The sequence below is a fragment of the Geotrypetes seraphini genome, chromosome 3 (genome assembly GCF_902459505.1).
Source record: "Geotrypetes seraphini chromosome 3, aGeoSer1.1, whole genome shotgun sequence".
Lineage (NCBI taxonomy): Eukaryota > Metazoa > Chordata > Amphibia > Gymnophiona > Dermophiidae > Geotrypetes > Geotrypetes seraphini.
The window spans coordinates 313662758-313684025 of record NC_047086.1 but is presented as its reverse complement, the minus strand read 5'-3'; the positions used below and the strand labels follow the sequence as shown (position 1 = coordinate 313684025).

At 42.8% G+C, this 21268-nt stretch overlaps 2 protein-coding genes across 5 annotated transcripts in view; one reads left to right on the top strand and one right to left on the bottom strand.

The window, feature by feature from the left end:
- The window catches only part of LOC117357394 (synaptosomal-associated protein 25-like), a 74364-nt gene extending 72882 nt beyond the window's left edge, over positions 1-1482 (top strand). For both annotated transcript variants that reach the window (XM_033937900.1, XM_033937901.1), the window contains exon 8: positions 77-1482. In XM_033937900.1, coding sequence (XP_033793791.1) covers positions 77-145 — 69 coding nt within the window. In that variant the 3' untranslated portion in view covers positions 146-1482. The remainder of the gene's footprint in view (positions 1-76) is intronic.
- Positions 1483-5113: 3631 nt separating this feature from the next.
- MKKS (McKusick-Kaufman syndrome) overlaps positions 5114-21268 on the bottom strand; it is a 39733-nt gene continuing 23578 nt past the window's right edge. For all 3 annotated transcript variants that reach the window (XM_033936684.1, XM_033936683.1, XM_033936685.1), the window contains 3 exons: positions 20786-20961; positions 6431-6541; positions 5114-5647 (listed from right to left, as the gene is read on the bottom strand). In XM_033936684.1, coding sequence (XP_033792575.1) covers positions 5207-5647; positions 6431-6541; positions 20786-20961 — 728 coding nt within the window. In that variant the 3' untranslated portion in view covers positions 5114-5206. The remainder of the gene's footprint in view (positions 5648-6430; positions 6542-20785; positions 20962-21268) is intronic.

Here is a 21268-nt window from a genome sequence, read left to right as displayed (position 1 = left end):
GTTATTTTTGTTGACTAATAAGATAGCAGAAGATGTGATGGCTTATACTTTAATCTTTTTTTTTTTTTTTTTACAGGCTCTGCAAAATATAAACAGGATTCAACAGGCCAACGATCAAGCAACAAAGATGCTGAGCAGTGGTTAGATGAAATGAAGCACATTTTATTCTTAATGCTGCCAGGCAGTGGTTTCCCAGTTTGTCCTCAGAACCTTGTTTCCAATCAAGTTTTCAGATTATGTCCAATGAATATGCATGAGATGTATCTGCATACTCTGGAGAACTGGCAGATGCAATTTATCCCATGCATAATTATTATGTATAACCTGAAAATTAGACTGACTCCCAGTCCTGAGGACAGATTTAGGAAGCAATGCTGGAGGACAGCTCTTTCATGCTTTTATCATGGTATTTACCTAATTGGTTTGCACACATGCACATATCAGCCCCCCACTGTAAATGTCAGCCTATGTAGTCTGTCTGCTTTCTAATGAAGATGCTTGTAACTATTTCTTTTCCAGATCTTTTTTTCTAATGGTTGTGCATAGTGCTGATTTAATGGCCATAGCTCACTGCTACGTTAGTTTTATTTTTCAGTTTGTTCACTGAATGATCAAAATGTAGGAATGCTCTTCTTCGTGCTGTTTTACCTTTAAAACATACAGTATTGGTCTTGTGAAACTGACATTCCACTGAGCTACTGCCGTGCACCTTTCAGCCATGTTTAAGCACTTGTCGTCCTCGGTTCATCCTCACCACTCTGTTACGATTTCATGGTTAGCAACATGGAACTATATAACTGTTATAAATAAGCACTGCACTAAAAGTGATGTGGTTTATGCATTTATGCATGAGAATAGACGCTTAAAGTCCTACATTTAAAACATAAAAGATCTTCTCATGGCAGTAGCACATCAGAATATACACAGAAAGCATGCTCAGTATTCAGATGCTGTTGGGACTGTGTTATACCAGCAGGTTTGCAGTAATGCCACTTTTTTCTGTCAATATATTATATAGAGTTATCTTTAATCATAATCATTCTTTTGTTTGTTTAAAGTTTAAAATAATAAAAAGATGGACCTAGCACACGCTGATAAACCATTTCTACAAAATGTGCATGATGTGTCAAACACAATTGCTAAATGGCTGCAGTATGGAGGACTATATGCAACTGAGGATTATCTTTCAGAAGAGACTTCTATACTATGACATGGTACAAAGATATGTAATTTTTATAAGGCTGTTACTGGCTGTTCTCTTCGTGTGGTTTGTTATAAGTACAGTTCTCTGTTGCTTATCCAGAGCTATGCACACCAAATTACTCAGATGTTTAAATAAACATAGAAATAGCCTAAATGAATGAGATCTAGGTAAACTGTGAGATCAATATCATTAGTGCATGTAATATGAAACTCCTCTGTCTCCTGTCAGTTTGTGTAGTGATGGACATTTTGTAGCTAGTTTAAAATTAATAAAAATTACAGCTGACTCCTCTCTTTTCCTTTCTCTGCTGGCCTGTATGGTGGTGATAACTTTGTTATTTTCAGCCCCCTTGGGAGGTGGGATCTAGTGAATTCAACCAAGTGCTCATTGCAAATCAGCAGTGTGTACTGTTTGCAACCAAAAGATGGTCTTCTAGGAAATTAATTAAAGCGACAGATGACACTGCTGAAGAGGTTCATACACTCACTATGGCATATGACTTGTGTAGGGGAGTTTGTATCAATGTTTCTCTATCAAGGAGAAAAAATAATACAGCAGATACATGTGCTTGTATTTATTTTTTTCTTTAAATGGTGCTTATAGGCTCTGTTCTTATGTTTTGAAAGAGTGCTAGTCACTCAGTCATATATACTGTAGATTCCAAACGTTCACGAAGATCCCAGTCTTTTTAATTTTCCATCAGTAAAGGATTGTCGCTACAAAAAGTGTCATCAATGCCTCTTTTCATATCTGGCAGCCCTTTGGGATAGAGATTTGAAACCACAGCTATTAAGTTCTGTGTCATACTGCCATTTTAGGAAGCAATTGAAGACATTTATTTAACAATTAATTAATTTCTGATATATTTTTAAAAATTTTGTTAAGCTGTTCTTTCGATATATTAAGGGGAAATGACCCATGAAGGAAGCGGTGGGGCCGTTGGATGACCATAGAATAAAGGAAGTGCTAAAGGAGGACAAAGCCATCGCCGACAAACTGAACACATTTTTTGCGTCTGTATTTACCAAAGAGGATATACACAACATAGCCGACAGGCTATACACAGGAAACCAAGATGGGAAACTGACAGGGTTGATGGTCAGTCTAGAAGAGGTATGCAGGCAGATTGATAGACTTAAAAACAATAAATCCCCGGGACCGGAAGGCATCCAATCGAGGGTAATCAAGGAACTGAAAGGAGCTATAGCTGAACAGCTTCAACTAAAAGCCAATCTGTCGATCAAATCGGGAAGGATTCTGGAAGACTGGAAAGTGGTGAATGTTACACCGATCTTCAAGAAAGGTTCAAGGGGAGATCCTGGAAACTACAGACCAGTGAGTCTGACTTCGGTACCAGGAAAGATGGTAGAGGCGCTGATAAAGGACCGCATCATTAATCACTTTGACGGACAAAATCTGATGAGGACCAGCCAGCACGGCTTCAGCAAGGGAAGATCTTGCTTGACGAACTTGCTGCACTTCTTCGAGGGAGTAAACAGGTAGATAGACAAGCGCGAGCTGGTTGACATTGTATATCTGGATTTTCAGAAGGCGTTCAACAAGGTCCCGCATGAACAACTACATCGAGAAATTGCGAGCCATGGAATCGAGGGTGAAATACTCGTGTGGATAAAAAAAAACTGGTCTCCCAATGCTCTGTGACTAGCAAAGTAATGCCAGGGAAAAAATGCAGTCTGAGTCTTAGAGATGCTTGTATCAGAACACTGTGAAGCTGAGGTCTGCAGAGCTTCCAGATTTAATTCCCACAGGGAATCTGTAATAACTTCCAGCAGTGCTGTTAGCTTGAAGAGGTGGTGTACTGACATGTCCTCTCCTTTAGCAAGGGCATCGTCTCTTGACAAGCAGCCTCTGCTTGAGACCCCGAGTCTCCTAAAATGAAGATTTACTCTGGGCAATAAAAACATGGACTCCAACCCCCAGTCTCTTCAGTCCTTCTGGTTCTAGATCAGAAACCTTCTCTGGGGGAGGTGCCCTATGGGAGGTCAGATCCTCTTGCACAGCTACAGGTGTGCCTTCCGTGAGTACAGCTTCCCACATGAGACTTACAAAATTGGGAGTAAAGCACTGAGTAAGGGAGCCCAGGGGATCCCCTTCAGGGACTCTCCTTGTCATCTCTTGGGCTCTCTGGCATCCACACATTTACATTTCACCAAATCACTCGACAAGTACTCTGGAAAGGACTTCCTCCCTGATAAACGAGCTCCCTGCAATTCCCTAGACCTAGAGGTACCAAAGGGAACAAAGCATAAGGCTCCCACCTCCTCATGTGCATTGTGGCACATGGATGCTCCTCAACCGAACATCCAGCGCACACCTTGCATTATATAGGGGTAGAAATGTCTGAGGAGTTCATAATACATGATTTTAAGTAAAATGGAGGTGTTTTGAAGCAGATAGAGGCTTTTAAATCAAAATTGGGAAATCCAAGGTGGCCACCTTGGCAGTGTTTTGGCACCAGGAAAGCTAGAGCAAGTTACAAAAATTTCAAAGAAGGGGATTTTGGATGTAGGGGACCCTATATCTAGTCCCAGAAACCACCAAAAATGTCATTTAGGGATAACCCTCCCCCCCTCAATTTTCTCTTAGGCTATAATGGCCTTAATCACTGTGATATGCTTTAGTGGTGCAATAATCTGCTTCAGCTCTCACTGCAGATGGATAATGAAGAAGATTCTTGTCTCAGACAAGTAAATCCTCCATCCAGGACCCTTCAATCTTTGGGCAGCCAGTTGGGCCAATGCTGGAATGAGACCTCAGATCCCCACTGACCCACATGCTGCAATGGGGGAGAAAAATGCAGCAGGCACTCGTCAAAGCCCTCCTGAAACACCACAGGGCCATATAGCCTGCAATCAAATGCCTGATAAATAAGGGGTGGGCCTTTCTTCCATGGGAACAATCCCTGAACTCCTTAACTGTTAGTGCAGGCTGGCTAGCCAGGTTCCTTTACAGCTGCCCTGCCAGCAGCAGACAGCTTGTCAGAGGGTCTGCATCCTCTCCCACGTAGAGCTGCCCTAGGATGAGCAACTGCAAGCTTCAAAGTCAAATAAAAAAATCCAAAAATAATAAAAAAACTTCTCAGAACAGATCAGAAAGACACCTTCCAGCTCACTTGCACAAGGAAAAATCAAAGAGAGGTAGTACAGCCTATTGAGGAAAGAGGTGGAGATGAAGAAAAACTATGATTCCTTATGCAACAGTTTGTGATTGGGGGAAGTAAACTCACTTGTCAGGATTCATATGCCCTGTGCAACTGAAGTGTACATTAAGTACTAGTATTTCTTACATTTATGGGCACCAAGAGATATGTAAATGCAAGTTCACAGATTTTGAATTGTCCTTTACACCTTCTGTTGCTTCAGGTATAAACAGAATGTAAGTCCTCTGGGGATAAAGAAATATCTAATGCACATGAATTGAACTTACTTTGAGCTACTATTGAGAGGAGTGGACAGAGAAGGAAGAACAATAGGAGACTGGGTGGGGAAAAAGGAAAGGAAGTATGAGAGGTTAAAAGTATAGTAACAACTAAAATTCCTATTGGAAATGCATGCAGCTTTGTAGTCATGTCTACCTGGCAGGCCATCCATCTTTCACACTGAACAGGTTTGCTGCAAAAATTGATGGTGGTGTACTATCTAGAAATATCATGATCTAGAAAGCCAGATGTTTGAGAACAGCCACACAAGCATTGCTAGCACTTTAGACTATTATAAATCTTTGAGGTTAGATATGGGAAGGGAGGGGCTATTGAGTGTGAACTAAACAGACAAGATAAGAATGCAATGACTGAGATGGAAGGGTGCAAAGGAGGGGTGATAGCTTACAATACAGTAATAATGCAAGGTGCATAAAGACATTTCATACAACAGAAAGTGTAGTGACAGCTTTCAGGTTTCTAAACTTTATTTTCAATTATGTGGCCAAAAAGGTTATCTGAAATTGTTCGGACATATTTGTTCTTGACAGTCAAAGGGTTATCTAATTCTTATCTTCAATGATATACGACAGATCCAAAATCAGATGGCATGTTTCAACTGCCAGTTGCAGACTACTACATTTTGCTGCAAAACAGTCCAGAACAAGCTGGTCTGATGAGTTTCTGGAATTATTTCTACAGCAGTCCTGTAAATCAACAGTGTTACACTGAGTTCCTAGAACAGTCCAGTTTAAATGAGGCTGATTTTGGTATAGTCCACAACCACAGTGCATAACAAAATCCGACATGCTAGAATCCAAGGCATTGCCTGAGGGAACAGACCAAAAGTGTCCTTTATCTGTATCGGTGAGAATTTCACCATCATCATGTTCTAGACATCGTGCTATGGACTCCAACGACCGGCAAAAACTATCAGCAACTATCTGGTACTCTGCCCGACTGCAGCTGAGGTCTTCAAGAATACTACTGGGAACAGCAATAGCCTAGAAAAGGAGAAAATAATTTTGTGATTTACAGGTATACTTGTGTTCAACTTACAGAAACATTGCTTAATACAGGCAGGCAGGACTACTGGATAAATGTGTGTTATGTCTGCAGTATGAAGTATAAAGATTTTATTTTAGCCAGTTCTGGTTGTATTTTCCCCTCAAACTGTATGTGATGCTACCTAAATTTCTGGGCTGCCAGAAACTCTTCAGCTTTGGTTGTTACTGCTAAATTCATACTGCCTGCTTCACAAATCACATGTACACAGTGAAACATAACTGTCTGGAGAGACTTTCAGACGAGAAGTTTGAAGAGTTTGTTTTGTATTGATCCTTTGGATAACTGAAGAAAGACAGTGTTGCCATATTCACTTTCACTTGCAAGCACCATGTGGAATAATATAAGAAAGGCAGAATAGCAAAATACCCTGCTAAATCATGATAAGCCAATGCTCCAAACATGATTATTAGAAAATGACACTGTAAACAAGTTTGTCTCTGTCCCTACACGCTCAGTCTAACCCCATCTGCATAAGCCTTTAACAGTTATAATTTAAAATTTCATTTTTTTATTAAAGTATAAAAAAAACCCAAACAAACCACAAAACACAGGAAATATGGCGTGGCATTCATCCTCAACAATAGATTAGATTAACAATCTCATTAAAGATAAGCACGGTGCTTTAACACCTCTTAAAGCCACATATAAAATACATTTTTTTCTCCCATAAACAGAGTAAGAAATGGCAGTTTTTCGAGTTCTCAATGAGGTTTCATTACCTTATGTCTTATGTAGAAAGCCAAGTGAGTTTCAGTACAGCCTCCTCCCAGTAGTGCTAAAGGTTGCTTAAGTGTCAATTGCAAGACATGCTCTGCAGTCTGACAGGCACGCTGAAACAAACACCATAACACAGTCAAACTACAGCATGCTTTTACATATAATATCTAGAACATCTGTCAATATTAGAATATAGTTCTAGATTTTAAGGAAACAGTGAATTAAATAAAAAAATGTAAATTTCTGTTACATTTAACTGGAACAATTTTCTCCAAAATGCTTACAGTATTTACAATAGTCCAATTCTGGAACAAACACATATGTTAGTTCCTAATCTGTGTTAAAGAGGAATAACTATACAATAAAATGTAGTTTTTTTTAGTGCCATATGCAAGCAATGAGTTATCTGGTAGAAAAGAAGCTCAAAAGGGTTCATTCTTAAGTTCCTTTTTTAAATTTTTTATTTATAGTAACCATTACAAGTCAAACCACTTGCACAAGAAAAACCAGAAAGAGTCGGATTCTACAAACAGCACTGTTGCCGGCGGCCACCTACAAAACAGCCACTGATCACATGTCAATTATACAAAGGTTCCTAACTCAACTGAGAGAAGTTATCTCGCAGCTTTGCTAGACTTCATTCAGCTATAATTAGCTTTAATTAGAGCTTTATGTTCACTGGTCCTCAGCGGGCCACCACGCACTCAAACATTCTCATTGTGCTGGGCTTTACGCTCCCACTCGTCATTGGAACCAGCATACATTATCAATTTTTTAAATGTTGGACAGGTTCCTGGAGGATAAAGGGATAGAGGGGTACAGATAAAACTGAGGTAGGTTATAGAAGTGGTCAGAAACCACTTCACAGGTCACGGACCTGATGGGCCGCCGCGGGAGCGGACCGCTGGGCAAGATGGACCTCGGTCTGACCCAGTGGAGGTAACTTCTTATGTTCTTACTTAGCTTTTAGTAAGACGCTGTGCACAGGGTTTTTTTTTTCACCATTACACCGACATGTTTCGCCCGTGAATCGTTTTGATGCAATGGTGGCTGAATGTTACTAAGAGGGAGTGGGAACCTTGATAAAGCCCATCGATTCACACGGGCGAAACATGTCGGTGTAATGGTGAAACTCCCCCCCCCCCCTTCACAGCGTCTTACTAAAAGCTAAGTACTTTTAGTATTTACACTTAGTTATTTAAAAACATTTAAAAAATTGATAATGTATGCTGGTTCCAATGACGAGTGGGAGCGTAAAGCCCAGCACAATGAGAATGTTTGAGTGCGTGGTGGCCCGCTGAGGACCAGTGAACATAAAGCTCTAATTATAGCTGAATGAAGTCTAGCAAAGCTGCGAGATAACTTCTCTCAGTTGAGTTTGGAATATATGACATTGTCTTCATTCTAATATATCTTACCATAATAGTGCTGGTGTCTACAAATTATACAAAGGTGCCATTTGGAGAATCATGGCTATGTGAAAGGTAGGTGCCGGAAATGTAGGCCAGGGTTTTAAAATCCTATTTTTCTGGTGCCTACCTTCCATTAGAATCGCATCTACATAGGCGTGTGTCTAAGGCCACTTCTGGCATTAACCATGCCCACAGTGGATGCACACGCCTCTTTAGTCAGGACAAAGACACCTCCTTGTTTTTTTGTAATTGGTCTTTAATTAGTGCAAGTATTGTCTAATGGCACCATTTTGAGAATTTGCTGCAAAAGGTTTCCAAACAAAACACAACAGGCATTCAATTTTTATCCAACATATATAGGAAACCTGTTATCTTCCTTAGACACCTGACTGACAAGACTAAGAATGTTATAATGCCCCTGTATTGCTCCATGGTGCAACCTCATATGGAGTATTGCGGGGTTTATTTTTTGGAAAATGCTTCCATAGCTTTTCAGTGATTTTGGTTACTCTGGCATGTTAGCTGGACCAAGCTTTGTTTTATTCCAGACCTGTCATCTGTGAACATATATGCCACAGTGACCCCTGATGCAGGTGTTCCTCAGACCCCGAAACACAGTGCTGTGTCGGGTCCACAACTTCTGCTTGTGTCCTTTTCTGAAATAAACAAGTTAGTTTTACATCAGTGATCTTCAGTGGAGTGTTAATTGTCCGTTCCCACTTCCTTTTGTACTACTACCTTCTTATCTCAAGACACATATAGTGGCGCTAGAAAAGGTTCAAAGAAGAGCGACCAAGATGGTAAAGGGGATGGAACTCCTCTCATATGAGGAAAGACTAAAACAGTTAGGGCTCTTCAGCTTGGAAAAGAGACGGCTAAGGGGAGATATGATTGAAGTCTACAAAATCTTGAGTGGAGTAGAATGGGTACAAGTGAATTGATTTTACACTCCGTCAAAAATTACAAAGACTAGGGGACACTCGATGAAGTTACAGGGAAATACTTTTAAAACCAATAGGAGGAAATTTTTTTTTCACTCAGAGAATAGTTAAGCTCTGGAACGCATTGCCAGAGGATGTGGTAAGAACGGATAGCGTAGCTGGCTTTAAGGAAGGTTTGGACAAGTTCCTGGAGGAAAAGTCCATAGTCTGTTATTGTGAAAGAAATGGGGGAAGCCACTTCTTGCCCTGTATTGGTAACATGGAATATTGCTACTCCTTGGGTTTGGCCAGGTACTAGTGACCTGGATTGGCCAACGGGCTTGATGGACCATTGGTCTGAACCAGTAAGGCTATTCTTATGTACATGATAGCTAGTAACCAACCTAAGTGCAACTAGCAGGGCTAGAAACCCCTCCAAAGGGAAAAGGAAGCCCTTTGTTTCTGTAGTGATGTCTCAGCTGAATCTTAGATATAACAGAAGAGGTCCCGAGACAGATAATGGCAACGCCCAAGGCAGAAATCAGGTGAATCCAAAGTCTGCACAGGGTGGGTTGTATGGACTCCTTTGTATAGTAACAGAACCAAGATTATTGAGGTAAGTACCTAATCTTTCATTATGCTACATATATATAGGAGTCTGTACTTTAGCTGACATATCAAAGCAGTGCCAAACATCTAGGGACAGGTGAACCTGCTCGCAGAACTGAGGACCCAAAAACAGCTTCCTATCGAGCTGCCACATCCACTCTGTAGAACTTCGTAAAAGTGTGAAGAGTAGCCCTAATAGCTGCTCTACAAATTTCATCAGGTAAGACAGCTCGTGACTCCACCCAGGAAGCCACTATACCTCTTATTGAACATGTTATGATAGAGTTAGGGGCCTGTTTTCCATAGGCAATGTAGGAAGATGAAACTGCCATGTGAATCCATCTAGCAATGGAAGCTGGCATGCCACATTTCGAGTGGTTGGTCAACACAAAATGAGGATCAGAAAGTCTGGAATCATTAGTTTTCTCCAGACAGATAAGTAGGGTTCTGCGTACATCCATCCTCCTCAAAAGCCTGTCCTGTTTCATGGAACCCATAGGGTGAAAGGCAGGTAAACGAATCTCCTGATATGGTAGGCAGAAACTACTTTGGAAGAAAGTAAGGTACTGTGCACAGAGAAACACCCGACTCCATAAAACAGAGGAAGGGTTCCCTACATGAAGGGCCTGTAACTCTGAGATTCTTCTTGCCAAGACAATGGCAACCAAAAACACAGTCTTAACCGTAAGAACACATCGATGAACATTTGGAAAGAAACGAACTTCTGATAACAAGCCAACATGGTTTCTGCAGGGGGAGATCGTGCCTAACGAACTTATTGCACTTCTTCGAAGGAATTAACAAACGGATGGACAGAGAAGACCCCATAGACATCATATACCTTGATTTCCAAAAAGCCTTTGACAAGGTGCCTCACGAGCGTCTACTCCAGAAACTGAAGAACAATGGAGTGGACGGAGACATAGATGGATCAGAAACTGGTTGGCGGGTAGGAAACAGAGGGTGAAGGGGTGAAGGGCCACTACTCGGACTGGATGAGGGTCACGAGTGGTGTTCCGCAGGGCTCAGTGCTCGGGCCGCTGCTATTTAATATATTCATAAATGATCTAGAAACAGGCACGAAGTGTGAGATAATAAAATTTGCGGACGATACAAAACTATTTAGTGGAGCTGGGACTAAAGAGGAATGCGAAGAATTGCAAAGGGACTTGAACAAACTGGGGGAATGGGCGGCGAGATGGCAGATGAAGTTTAACGTTGAGAAATGTAAAGTATTGCATGTGGGAAACAGAAACCCGAGGTACAACTATACGATGGGAGGGATATTATTGAATGAGAGTAACCAAGAAAGGGACTTGGGGGTAATGGTGGACATGACAATGAAGCTGACGGCACAGTGCGCAGCAGCCGCTAAGAAAGCAAATAGAATGCTAGGCATAATCAAGAAGTTATCCTGCCATTGTATCGGGCGATGGTGTGCCCGCATCTGGAATACTGCGTCCAATATTGGTCTCCGTACCTTAAGAAGGATATGGCGTTACTCGAGAGGGTTGAGAGGAGAGTGACACGTTTGATAAAAGGGATGGAAAACCTCTCATACGCTGAGAGATTGGAGAAACTGGGTCTCTTTTCCCTGGAGAAGAGGAGACTTAGAGGGGATATGATAGAGACTTATAAGATCTTGAAGGGCATAGAGAGAGTAGAGAGGGACAGATTCTTCAAACTTTCGAAAAATAAAAGAACAAGAGGACACTCGGAAAAGTTGAAAGGGGACAGATTCAAAACGAATGCTAGGAAGTTCTTCTTTACCCAACGAGTGGTGGACACCTGGAATGCGCTTCCAGAGGGCGTAATAGGGCAGAGTACAGTACAGGGGTTTAAGAAAGGATTGGACAATTTCCTGCTGGAAAAGGGGATAGAGGGGTATAAATAGAGGATTACTGCACAGGTCCTGGACCTGTTGGGCCGCCGCGTGAGTGGACTGCTGGGCATGATGGACCTCATGTCTGACCCAGCGGAGGCATTGCTTATGTTCTTAAGATCCAACAGCGAAGCTTCTGTCAGAGGATCATACTGAGCAAGGGACAGGCCCTTCAGGACCAAACGGAGGGCCCAAGATGGGAACAGTCTGCACAATGGGGTCACAATTTGAGAGCCCCCCTCAAAAACCTAGTGACATCTGGGTGAGATGCCAGAGACTACAAGCCTCTTCAGGCCTGAAAGCAAGAGATACTAGCTATCTGCAATTTTGAGACGTGAAACCACCAGGTTCTTTTCAAGACCGGCTTGCAGGAATGCAAGGAAAAGTGTGCCTTTTTGCAGATGATACCAAGATTTGTAACAGAGTAGACACCGAAGAGGGAGTGGAAAATATGAAAAAGGATCTGCAAAAGTTAGAGGAATGGTCTAATGCCTGGCAACTAAAATTCAATGCAAAGAAATGCAGAGTAATGCATTTGGGATTAATAATAGGAAGGAACCGTATATGCTGGGAGGAGAGAAGCTGATATGCACGGACGGGGAGAGGGCCTTGGGGTGATAGTGTCCGAAGATCTAAAGGTGAAAAAACAGTGTGACAAGGCAGTGGCTGCTGCCAGAAGGATGCTGGGCTGTATAAAGAGAGGCGTAGTCAATAGAAGGTGTTGATGCCCCTGTACAGGTCATTGGTAAGGCCCCACTTGGAGTATTGTGTTCAATTTTGGAGACCGTATCTGGCGAAGGACGTAAGAAGACTTGAGGCGGTCCAGGGGAGGGCAACGAAAATGATAGGAGGCTTGCACCAGAAGACGTATGAGGAGAGACTAGAAGCCCTGAATATGTATACCCTAGAGGAAAGGAGAGACAGGGGAGATATGATTCAGACGTTCAAATACTTGAAGGGTATTAACGTAGAACAAATCTTTTTCAGAGAAAGGAAAATGGTAAAACCAGAGGACATAATTTGAGGTTGAGGGGTGGTAGATTCAAAGGCAATGTTAGGAAATTCTACTTTACGGAGAGGGTGGTGGATGCCTGGAATGCGCTCCCAAGAGAGGTGGTGGAGAGTAAAACTGTGACTGAGTTCAAAGAAGCGTGGGATGAACACAAAGGATCTAGAATCAGAAAATAAGATTAAATATTGAACTAAGGCTAGTACTGGGCAGACTTGCACGGTCTGTGTCTGTATATGGCCGTTTGGTGGAGGATGGGCTGGGGAGGGCTTCAATGGCTGGGAGGGTGTAGATGGGCTGGAGTAAGTCTTAACAGAGATTTCAGCAGTTGGAACCCAAGCACAATACAGGGTAAAGCTTTGGATTCTTGCCCAGAAATAGCTAAGAAGAAAAAATAAAAAAATTTAAATTGAATCAGGTTGGGCAGACTGGATGGACCATTTGGGTCTTTATCTGCCGTCATCTACTATGTTACTATGTATAGATGGTAGCGCTCTCAGGCTTCACCTGGTTCTTGGTGTACCATAGCTGGAAAGTCTTCCAGGTCTTAGTGTAAGCCGCAACTGCCGTATGCTTCTTTGCTATAAGGAGTTGTAACTACAACCTCCGAGTAACTCTTCCAAATCAGAGCTGTGCACTCAAGAGCTATGGCATAAGATCAAAGTGTTCTGGATTCTCCAGGGGAACTGGCAGTTTCAGGCATCTGCCTCTTTGCAGATACATCCGAGTCACTTACCAAAGCCTGGGATGCCAGTCCAGAGCCACTAGAATCACCAGCCCCTGATGGTTTGCTATTCTGCAGATGAGCCAACTCACAGTGGCCCATGGTAGGAACGCATAGAGCATCTCTGTGGGCCAGGGCTGAACCAGGGCATCTAGCCCCATGCTTCCCCACTCGGCTCTTCGACTGTAGATGCAAACTACCTTTGCACTCTTGGCTGTAGCCATACGATCTTGTCTGGTTTGCTCCAACTCTAAACAATGAGGGAAAATGCCTCTGGAACAGAAACCACTCCCCCGGATTCAGAGTCTGCCTGCTGAGAATATAGGCCTGGATGTTCTCTACTCCTGCCATGTAAGCAGCTGAGAGAGCTTGCAAGTAAATTTCTGCCCACTGGAATAACATTTGTGCCTCCAGGCATAGGGGAGTGTTTCTGGTGCCTCCTTGTTTGTTCACATAGATATTGCAGTGGTATTGTCTGAAAACACTCCGATTGCCTTCCCGTTAGGAAAGACTGCAACTCCAGGAAAGCCAATCGAATGGCTCTCAATTCCAGATAATTTATGGACCACTTGCTTTCCGATGGGATCCACCTGCATGGAGGGTGCAACTGCATCAGCGAGCCTCCCCCTCAGCTGATTCTTTTTAGGGAACTGGTTCTATGGCATGAATGTCCAAGAGTCATTCACTATCGCTCAGACTCTGGCCTCCTTTTCCAGCTGTCAAGCTGGGGAGTCGAGGAACAAATCTGGAGGGGGCCAAAAAAATTCTATCTTGTGACTTTCCCAAATAATGTCCAGAACTCAACCGTTGGACAAAATCTGTTCCCATTGTTGCCAGAAAGCCTACAGCCGCCTACTGATATGAGGAAGGGCAGTCACCCTGGCGTCTTTGCTGCTTCTTGGAGGATGAGCCACCATTGGAACCCGTGGATTGCCGATGCTGGTAACTGCCAAATCTCTTTGTGGACCTCTGAAAGAGCTTCTGCGATTAGTAACTGGAGGAAAATTAGCAGGATCTCCTAGAGCAGTGTTTTTCAACCGCTGTTCCGCGGCACACTAGTGTGCCGCGAGATGTTGCCTGGTGTGCCGTACGGTCAGGGCCGCCATCAGGGCAGTACCACCAGTCCTGCATTCAGGGGCCCGGAGCTGACAGGGGGCCCGGGCTCCCCCAGGGTCCTAGGCCACAGTCTAGGGAGAGGGGCGGTCCGCCCCACGTGGACAGGAGAGAGCTGGACGGGGGACCCGTGGAGTTCAATACATCTCGAGCCGCGAGGCTCGTCTTCTGTTCCTGCCTGCCCTGCAGCTAACATATAGCCGATCGCAAGCGTTCCCCGATGTCAGTGCTGACGTCGGAGGGAGGGCTTAAGCAAAGCCTGCCCTCCGACGTCAGCGCTGACGTCTGAGAATACTTCCGTTCGGCTATTTGTGCGCGGCAGGGCAGGCAGGAAGCAGAAGACAAGCCTCGCGGCTTGAGCTTCGTTTTGCTGAGAAAGTTGCAAAGATGGGCTGGGAGGCAAACAAGGCACAGAGTTAAATTTTTTAACATTTTCTAATGGTGGTGTGCCTCGTGATTTTTTTCATGAAACAAGTGTGCCTTTGCCCAAAAAAGGTTGAAAAACACTGTCCTAGAGGCACAAAAACGGCCTCTGCCGCCCCTGGCTGAATGACGGCCCCTGCTGTCCAGGAGTAATTTGGGACGGTGATCTGCCACACTGACCATGAGGTTGCCCAGCCCTTTGCCAAAAAGCATCTGCCCCTTGAAGATTAATCTGCTGAAAGTGGTTTGGAGGCTGAGTCACCCACCCATTGTCTAATCCAGAGCATTCGGCGGGCAGAAATGGATTAAGCCAAAACCTTACTCAGGACTCTGATGATGGCATAAAGAGCATCAGCTACATAATCCTCTCCCTCCTTAAATATGTGCAGACAGGCATCCCAAGCTCTGAGGAACTAGTCCACAATTAGTATGAAAGGCCTGGGCTACGAAGGACGCAACTGCTGCAACTTTGATATCCAAAGCCAGTGTTTCAAACTGTCTTAAGGACCACATCCACATTATGGATAGAGGGAGGGAAGGAACAGAAAGGGAGAGAAGTTGGACACAAGGGATGGTGTGGAGGGGGGATAGAGATACTGGATAGGAGGGTAGTTGGGGAGAGATGGTGGACCCTGGAAAGAGGGAGAGATGCTGAATGAAAGGGTAGATGAGGAAAGGAGAGATGGTGGATCTGGGGATGGAGGGGTCAATCGCTGCAGCTGTGGGGATGGAGATGAAAAAAGGAAAGATGCCAGACCTCTGGGGGAGAGAAGGGCAACGGAAGGGGAGGATAGAGATGGAAGATTGATGGTTAGCATGGAGAAAGAAAACGACAATGGGCAGGAGACCCTAGCAAGCGAGTTATCAGAAGACAACCCGAGCCTGGGACCAATATGATTTGGGTTTTTTAAAATTTTTTTTATTATTTTATGAACTACAACAGTGTAATACATTTAATTGAATACAAATAAAATACAACAGAGATTACACTATTGTTATACCAGTAATATATAGTAGCATAATTTTATCCACCCACCCTTCTCTCCAATATTAATAAGACATTTTAATGAATACATTGTTATGAAAAATTAATATCCCTTTCTCAAATACGTCTCCCTCCCCCAATCCCGCCCTCCCACTCTGGATGTTTAAGGAAACTTAAAAGAAAGATATATATACCATTAAGACGATTCCACACTTTGTTAAATGAAACACTGGACCCTAAACATTCTGCATTAATTCTCTCATATTAAGTGATTCATACGTTTGTCCAACAAAATGTGTAGTTTAATCTGTCATGGCTTTTCTAATTTTGCATGATCAATTGGACAGCTATTCCAGTCAAAACCAGGAAAAGACGGCTTTTATATTTATCAAGGGGAGGGTTAACTTATAACATAGTACCACAAATTATGGATTCATATGTTAAGGGACTATCCGATTCTAGAATAAGATTTATTTGTCCCCAAATTGACTTCCAGAAACTAAATATCAATGGACAAAAAATAACAGATGATCTAAAGTCCCTATATCAACATGACAATGCCAGCATCTATTAGATTTGAAACTATCTAATATTTGCAAACGAACTGGGGTCCAAAAAATCCTATGTAATAAAAATAACCAAGTTTGCCTCATAGATGCTAACGCTGTATATTTCAACCTCCAAGTCCAAACACGTGGCCAACGAGATACAGAAATATACCGTTTAATCTCGATGCTCCAAATATCTGAGACTATTTTTAGGTTTTCAACTAGATATTGCTACATTCATGACCCAACAACCTCAAACACCTGAAATCCACATCTCAAACGGATCCTGGATTCCCTCCCTCTGGTCAGACCATTATAAATACACCTTCAACATCAACTGGGCTCAATGCAATTATAAACACAAACCCCATAAATCCCCCATCAAAACCCGTCCAAAAATCGAACCAACTACTTTCTGGGACAAAGCAGATCTCGCAATCGACTCCATAGACCCCAAAGAATTCATACCACAATGGCAAACATTAAGCGAAACAATCCTAAATGAGCTAGCTCCAATAAAATCAAAACACAAAATCTGCAGACAATCAGACAAATGGTTCGACGCTGAACTGCTCCAACTCAAAAGGCACTGCAGACAAATGGAAAGAAACTGGAAAAAAAAAAGAACCAAGAACAATCCAAAATAGCATGGAGAAGTCTAATCAAACAATACAAGACCAAACTCAAAGAAAAAAGAAAAGATTACTACTCCAAGCTGGTAGGCATGGAGTCAATAGATTCAAAAAAACTTTTCAATCTAGTAAAAAACCTCACCAACACCAAACCTTACCTAGCAGCACAAGGAAAGCACCCTCCAACAACCACTCAACTCGCAGACCACTTCAAAAACAAGATTACAACAATCAGGACTATCTTCAATAACACACACGCCCTCCTTGACGAGATAACAACAAATCCCCCAATAGGAGAAGCCATTGCAGCAGACAGGACCTGGACTGAATTCCCTGCGGTAAACTGGACAGACATGAATCGACTCTACAAAAAATACAGTCATGCCTCATGCGACCAGAACTATTGTCCCACGTATCTAATAACCAATGCCACCCCCAAATTTAGGGCCAGCCTCATGCAATGGATCCAAATTACATTCACTGAAGGTCAATTCCTGCAGCACCTAGGAGAAATCATAATCACTCCAATTGTGAAGGACCACAAAGGCCTTATAGATAACCCCGCTAACTATAGACCCATCGCCTCAATACCAATATATGTCAAACTTATAGAAGGACTAGTTGCACAATTCCTCACAAATTACCTGGAAGACCACAATCTTCTCCACCCCTCTCAATCGGGATTCAGATCCAACCACAGCACGGAGACTTTACTAGTAACCCTACTAGACACAGCCTGACAGCACCTCAGCAAAGGCAGAAGGATGCTGATAATTCAACTCGATCTATCTGCAGCATTCGATCTGGTCGACCACACCATCCTACTACAGACACTAGAAGCCATAGGGATCTCAGGCAGGGTATACAATTGGTTCGAAGGATTCCTTAAATACAGATCTTATAGAGTAAAGTCAAACAATCTTAAATCAGAACCATGGTCCAAATCCTGTGGAGTTCCTCAAGGATCACCACTCTCACCTACTCTCTTAAACCTCTTCTTATCCTCCCTTGGGTCTATCCTAGACAATCTGAATGTAACTTCATTCAGCTACCCTGACGACATCACCATACTCCTACCCTTTGATGCTCCTGACCCAACTTCTACAGAAAAAACCCTTCAAGCAGTGGAAAAATGGATGGCAGATCACAAATTGAAGCTGAACACTGACAAAACAAAATTTCTACTGCTTGAAAAGGATAAGAATCCCTCCATCACAGAACTAGAAATAAACGCCTCCAAATACCCTATACAACCTACCTTAAAACTCCTAGGAGTAACAATAGACAGATGCTGCACAATGCAGGCCCAAATCAACAAGACCACCCAGAAAGCATTTCTAACCATGCGCAATTTAAGAAAAATCAGAAAATTCTTCGACAAAGAGCAATATAGGCTAGTAGTCCAATCCCTAGTACTAGGTCTATTGGACTACTGCAACATACTCTATCTGCCTTGCCCTGCAACAATGATAAAACAACTACAGACAATTCAAAACACTGCACTCAGATTACTGTATTTTCACTCATATACTGCGCACCCGTGTAAAACGCGCACACGGGTATAGCGCGCGGGAAACCGTAATTTATGTAAATAAATTTTTATATACCGCGCACACCCGTATACTGCGCATGCCGCCCCGACTCTCCCGTCGCCACCCGACTCTCCTTTCGCCCTCCCGACTCTCCTCTGGCCACCCCGACTCTCCTTTCCCCCTTGAAGTCCTGTCCCCACCCTGAAAGCCTGATGCCCCCCCCGACGTCCGATTCACCCCCCCGCAGGACCGCTCGCACCCCCACCCCGAAGGACCGCTCGCACGCACTCGCACCCCTACCCCGAAGGACCGCTCACATGCACTCGCACCCGCACCCCGAAGGACCGCTCACACCCCCACAGCCTCCCGACCCCCCCCCCAATCATTTAGAAGCTCCTACCGTTGTCCTGCTGCTTCCTCTTCCAGCAGTCCCTGCCCTTCTGTGAGTCCTGCGTCTGCACTGCTTCCTCATCCGGCGGTCCCGCCCTTTCTCTGACATCCCGTTTTACATGGGTGCGAGAGGTCCTGCGGGGTGAATTGGACTTCGGGGGGGGGGGAGAACGATGTAAAAAAAAATTTATACAACGCGCTCACACGTATAACGCGCAAGGTTATGCACGGTTTGTAAAAATTGTGTATAACGCGCGCATTATATGCGTGAAAATACAGTAATCTACTCACTGAGAAAATTTGACCAAATCACCGCGGCCGACCTGGACTCGCTGGTTACCAATACAAGCACAAATTCAATTCAAAATATACTGTCTATTATTCAAAGCAATAAATGGCACAGCCCTCAATTACCTAAACAACTGCCTGTACCAAAACGCCACCACTAGGCAAAGAAGAACTAAGACCCCTTTTACCTATCCCCCACTCAAAGGCAACCAGCGCAAGAAGATGTTTGACAGTCTGCTGGCAACGCATGCAGCGAAACTGGACCACACTATCTCCAACCTGCTGATAACAACAAACGACTACAAATATTTTCGCAAAGAAATCAAAACCCACCTATTCAAAAAATTTATACAGATGGCTTAATCCCAACCGGACCCCCCCTCAACGCAACTCCCCCCTCCTCCCCCCTTCACCAGTTCCCTTCTCTTTAGCCTCAAGCATGTCAACTGCTTCCCTAACGGTATATATACTGGATCTGCACTATTTCCTATTTGTACAGCATCTTGTAGCTCTTGAAATATACAGCTCCATTATTCTTGTAACTTCTACTGGAAATGACCAGAATTCTCTCTGTAATTATCCTGGAAATGTCCAGTTGTCTCTTTTGTAATCCGCCCAGAACTGCAAGTTTGAGGCGGAATAGAAATCAGTAATGTACTGTAATGTAATGTTTTTTATTCAAAAATTCAGAAACTAATTTATACCAACATGATTTGAATAATGACCAAACAAAAGGTAGAAAAATAATTTTATTTTCCGATTACTGTCAGATTTGAAATGTATATCCTGCCAGAGCTGGTGTTACACAGCAAGCGTGAACTAGAACCTAAAAGAGAGGAAAAGTCTTTTTTTATTTTGTTTACATCACAGAGCCAGTGTGGGGTTGAAGAGGTTGTAACCCTATACTTCTACTAAGACTAAGGGGTCCTTTTATTAAGGTGTGCATTTAGCATGTGCTAAATCGGTTAGTGTACCTTAATAAAAGGACCCCTAAGTATCTTAATAAAAAATTCAGCCCGCAACAGCCTATGTTTTAGATTTCGGCCCCTTATGTTATTGAGTTTGACACCCCTGTCTTAGAGGAAGGAAGAGATAATAGTTACTGCGGATGGGCCATTTGGCCTTCATGTTTCTATCTCCTCCATCTGCAGATAGGATGTCTTGTTGCAGGTAGGAATCTAAATCCACAGAAGCCATATTGGAATAGAGAAAAGACTCAACTGCCTAGTTTTCCTCACTATTTCAGGGATGCCCAATCATTCAGTTTGCTGCTTTTTGTACAGTGGCATGCTCCGATGAAACCAGATTACCATTATTACTCCCCAAGGAGACTGGAGCTATAAGGGGTTAAGCTGCCATCAAGGCATATGATGTCACATCCATAATCTACACTTTTTCAGATTTTGTATTTAACCTTAACACATGGCAGTTTAAAAAAATATTCGGCCTCTTGTTCACCTCTTTCACGATTTTACCTCCATTTCACCTCTTCGATGATTGTTAGATGTTTTGTGTGAGAACATTTAGGGGGCCAATATTGAAAAGCTCTTTCATAGGCGAAAGTGTGTCGACTACCAGCCCCCTTTTAGTTCAAGCAAAATTGGAGGAATTAGGTCAGGGAAAGGATGTGTGGGATTTAGTTTCTATTTTGTATGTAAAAGTGATCTCAGGGTGCTCTTCAATTCAACACAGAGACAATGTACAGTATATGTAATAAAACAATGTGTTCCTTATGCTAGCTAAAGTTCATTATTTTATACATTACAATATAATTTTACATTTCTAGTACAGGCAACTAGTCAAACAGTTGGCACCTTAAAAGCAGTGCAGCTCTCCTTATCAATAAATCTAGAATCTGATTACATAAGAATTTATACAAAAGCAGTTTACCTTCAGTTCATCTAATGTTGTTGCATTTCTGTTACAAAGGACCAAGCTGCAAACCACTGTATTATTGGGGATTAATTGTAAGAATTGTTTGGATGCATACTTCACACAAACAATATCCTTTAGAATACCATAACAAACAGAAGAAACGGGATGCAAAGAAGCGATGGGTTCTGCACCTATGAAATTGTTAAAAAATATATATATATTTAAGACAACCCTTGAATAACTAAATAATACTTATCTTTAACACAAAAACATGATTAAATATGAGGTAGGTGCTAAAACGTTCTCAGCCCAACCAAGAAGGGAATGATGTGGAGCCATGAAACTTACAATTTATTCCACATATTTACTCCTAAGTGTCTGAAGTTTCTGTAACCCTTCCAAAATATACTCTTTGATAGCTGGTCACTGAAATAATACACGGCTGCTGCAATCACCTCCAAATCACTCAAAAATTGTCACCCTTTCAAACTCTTTTTA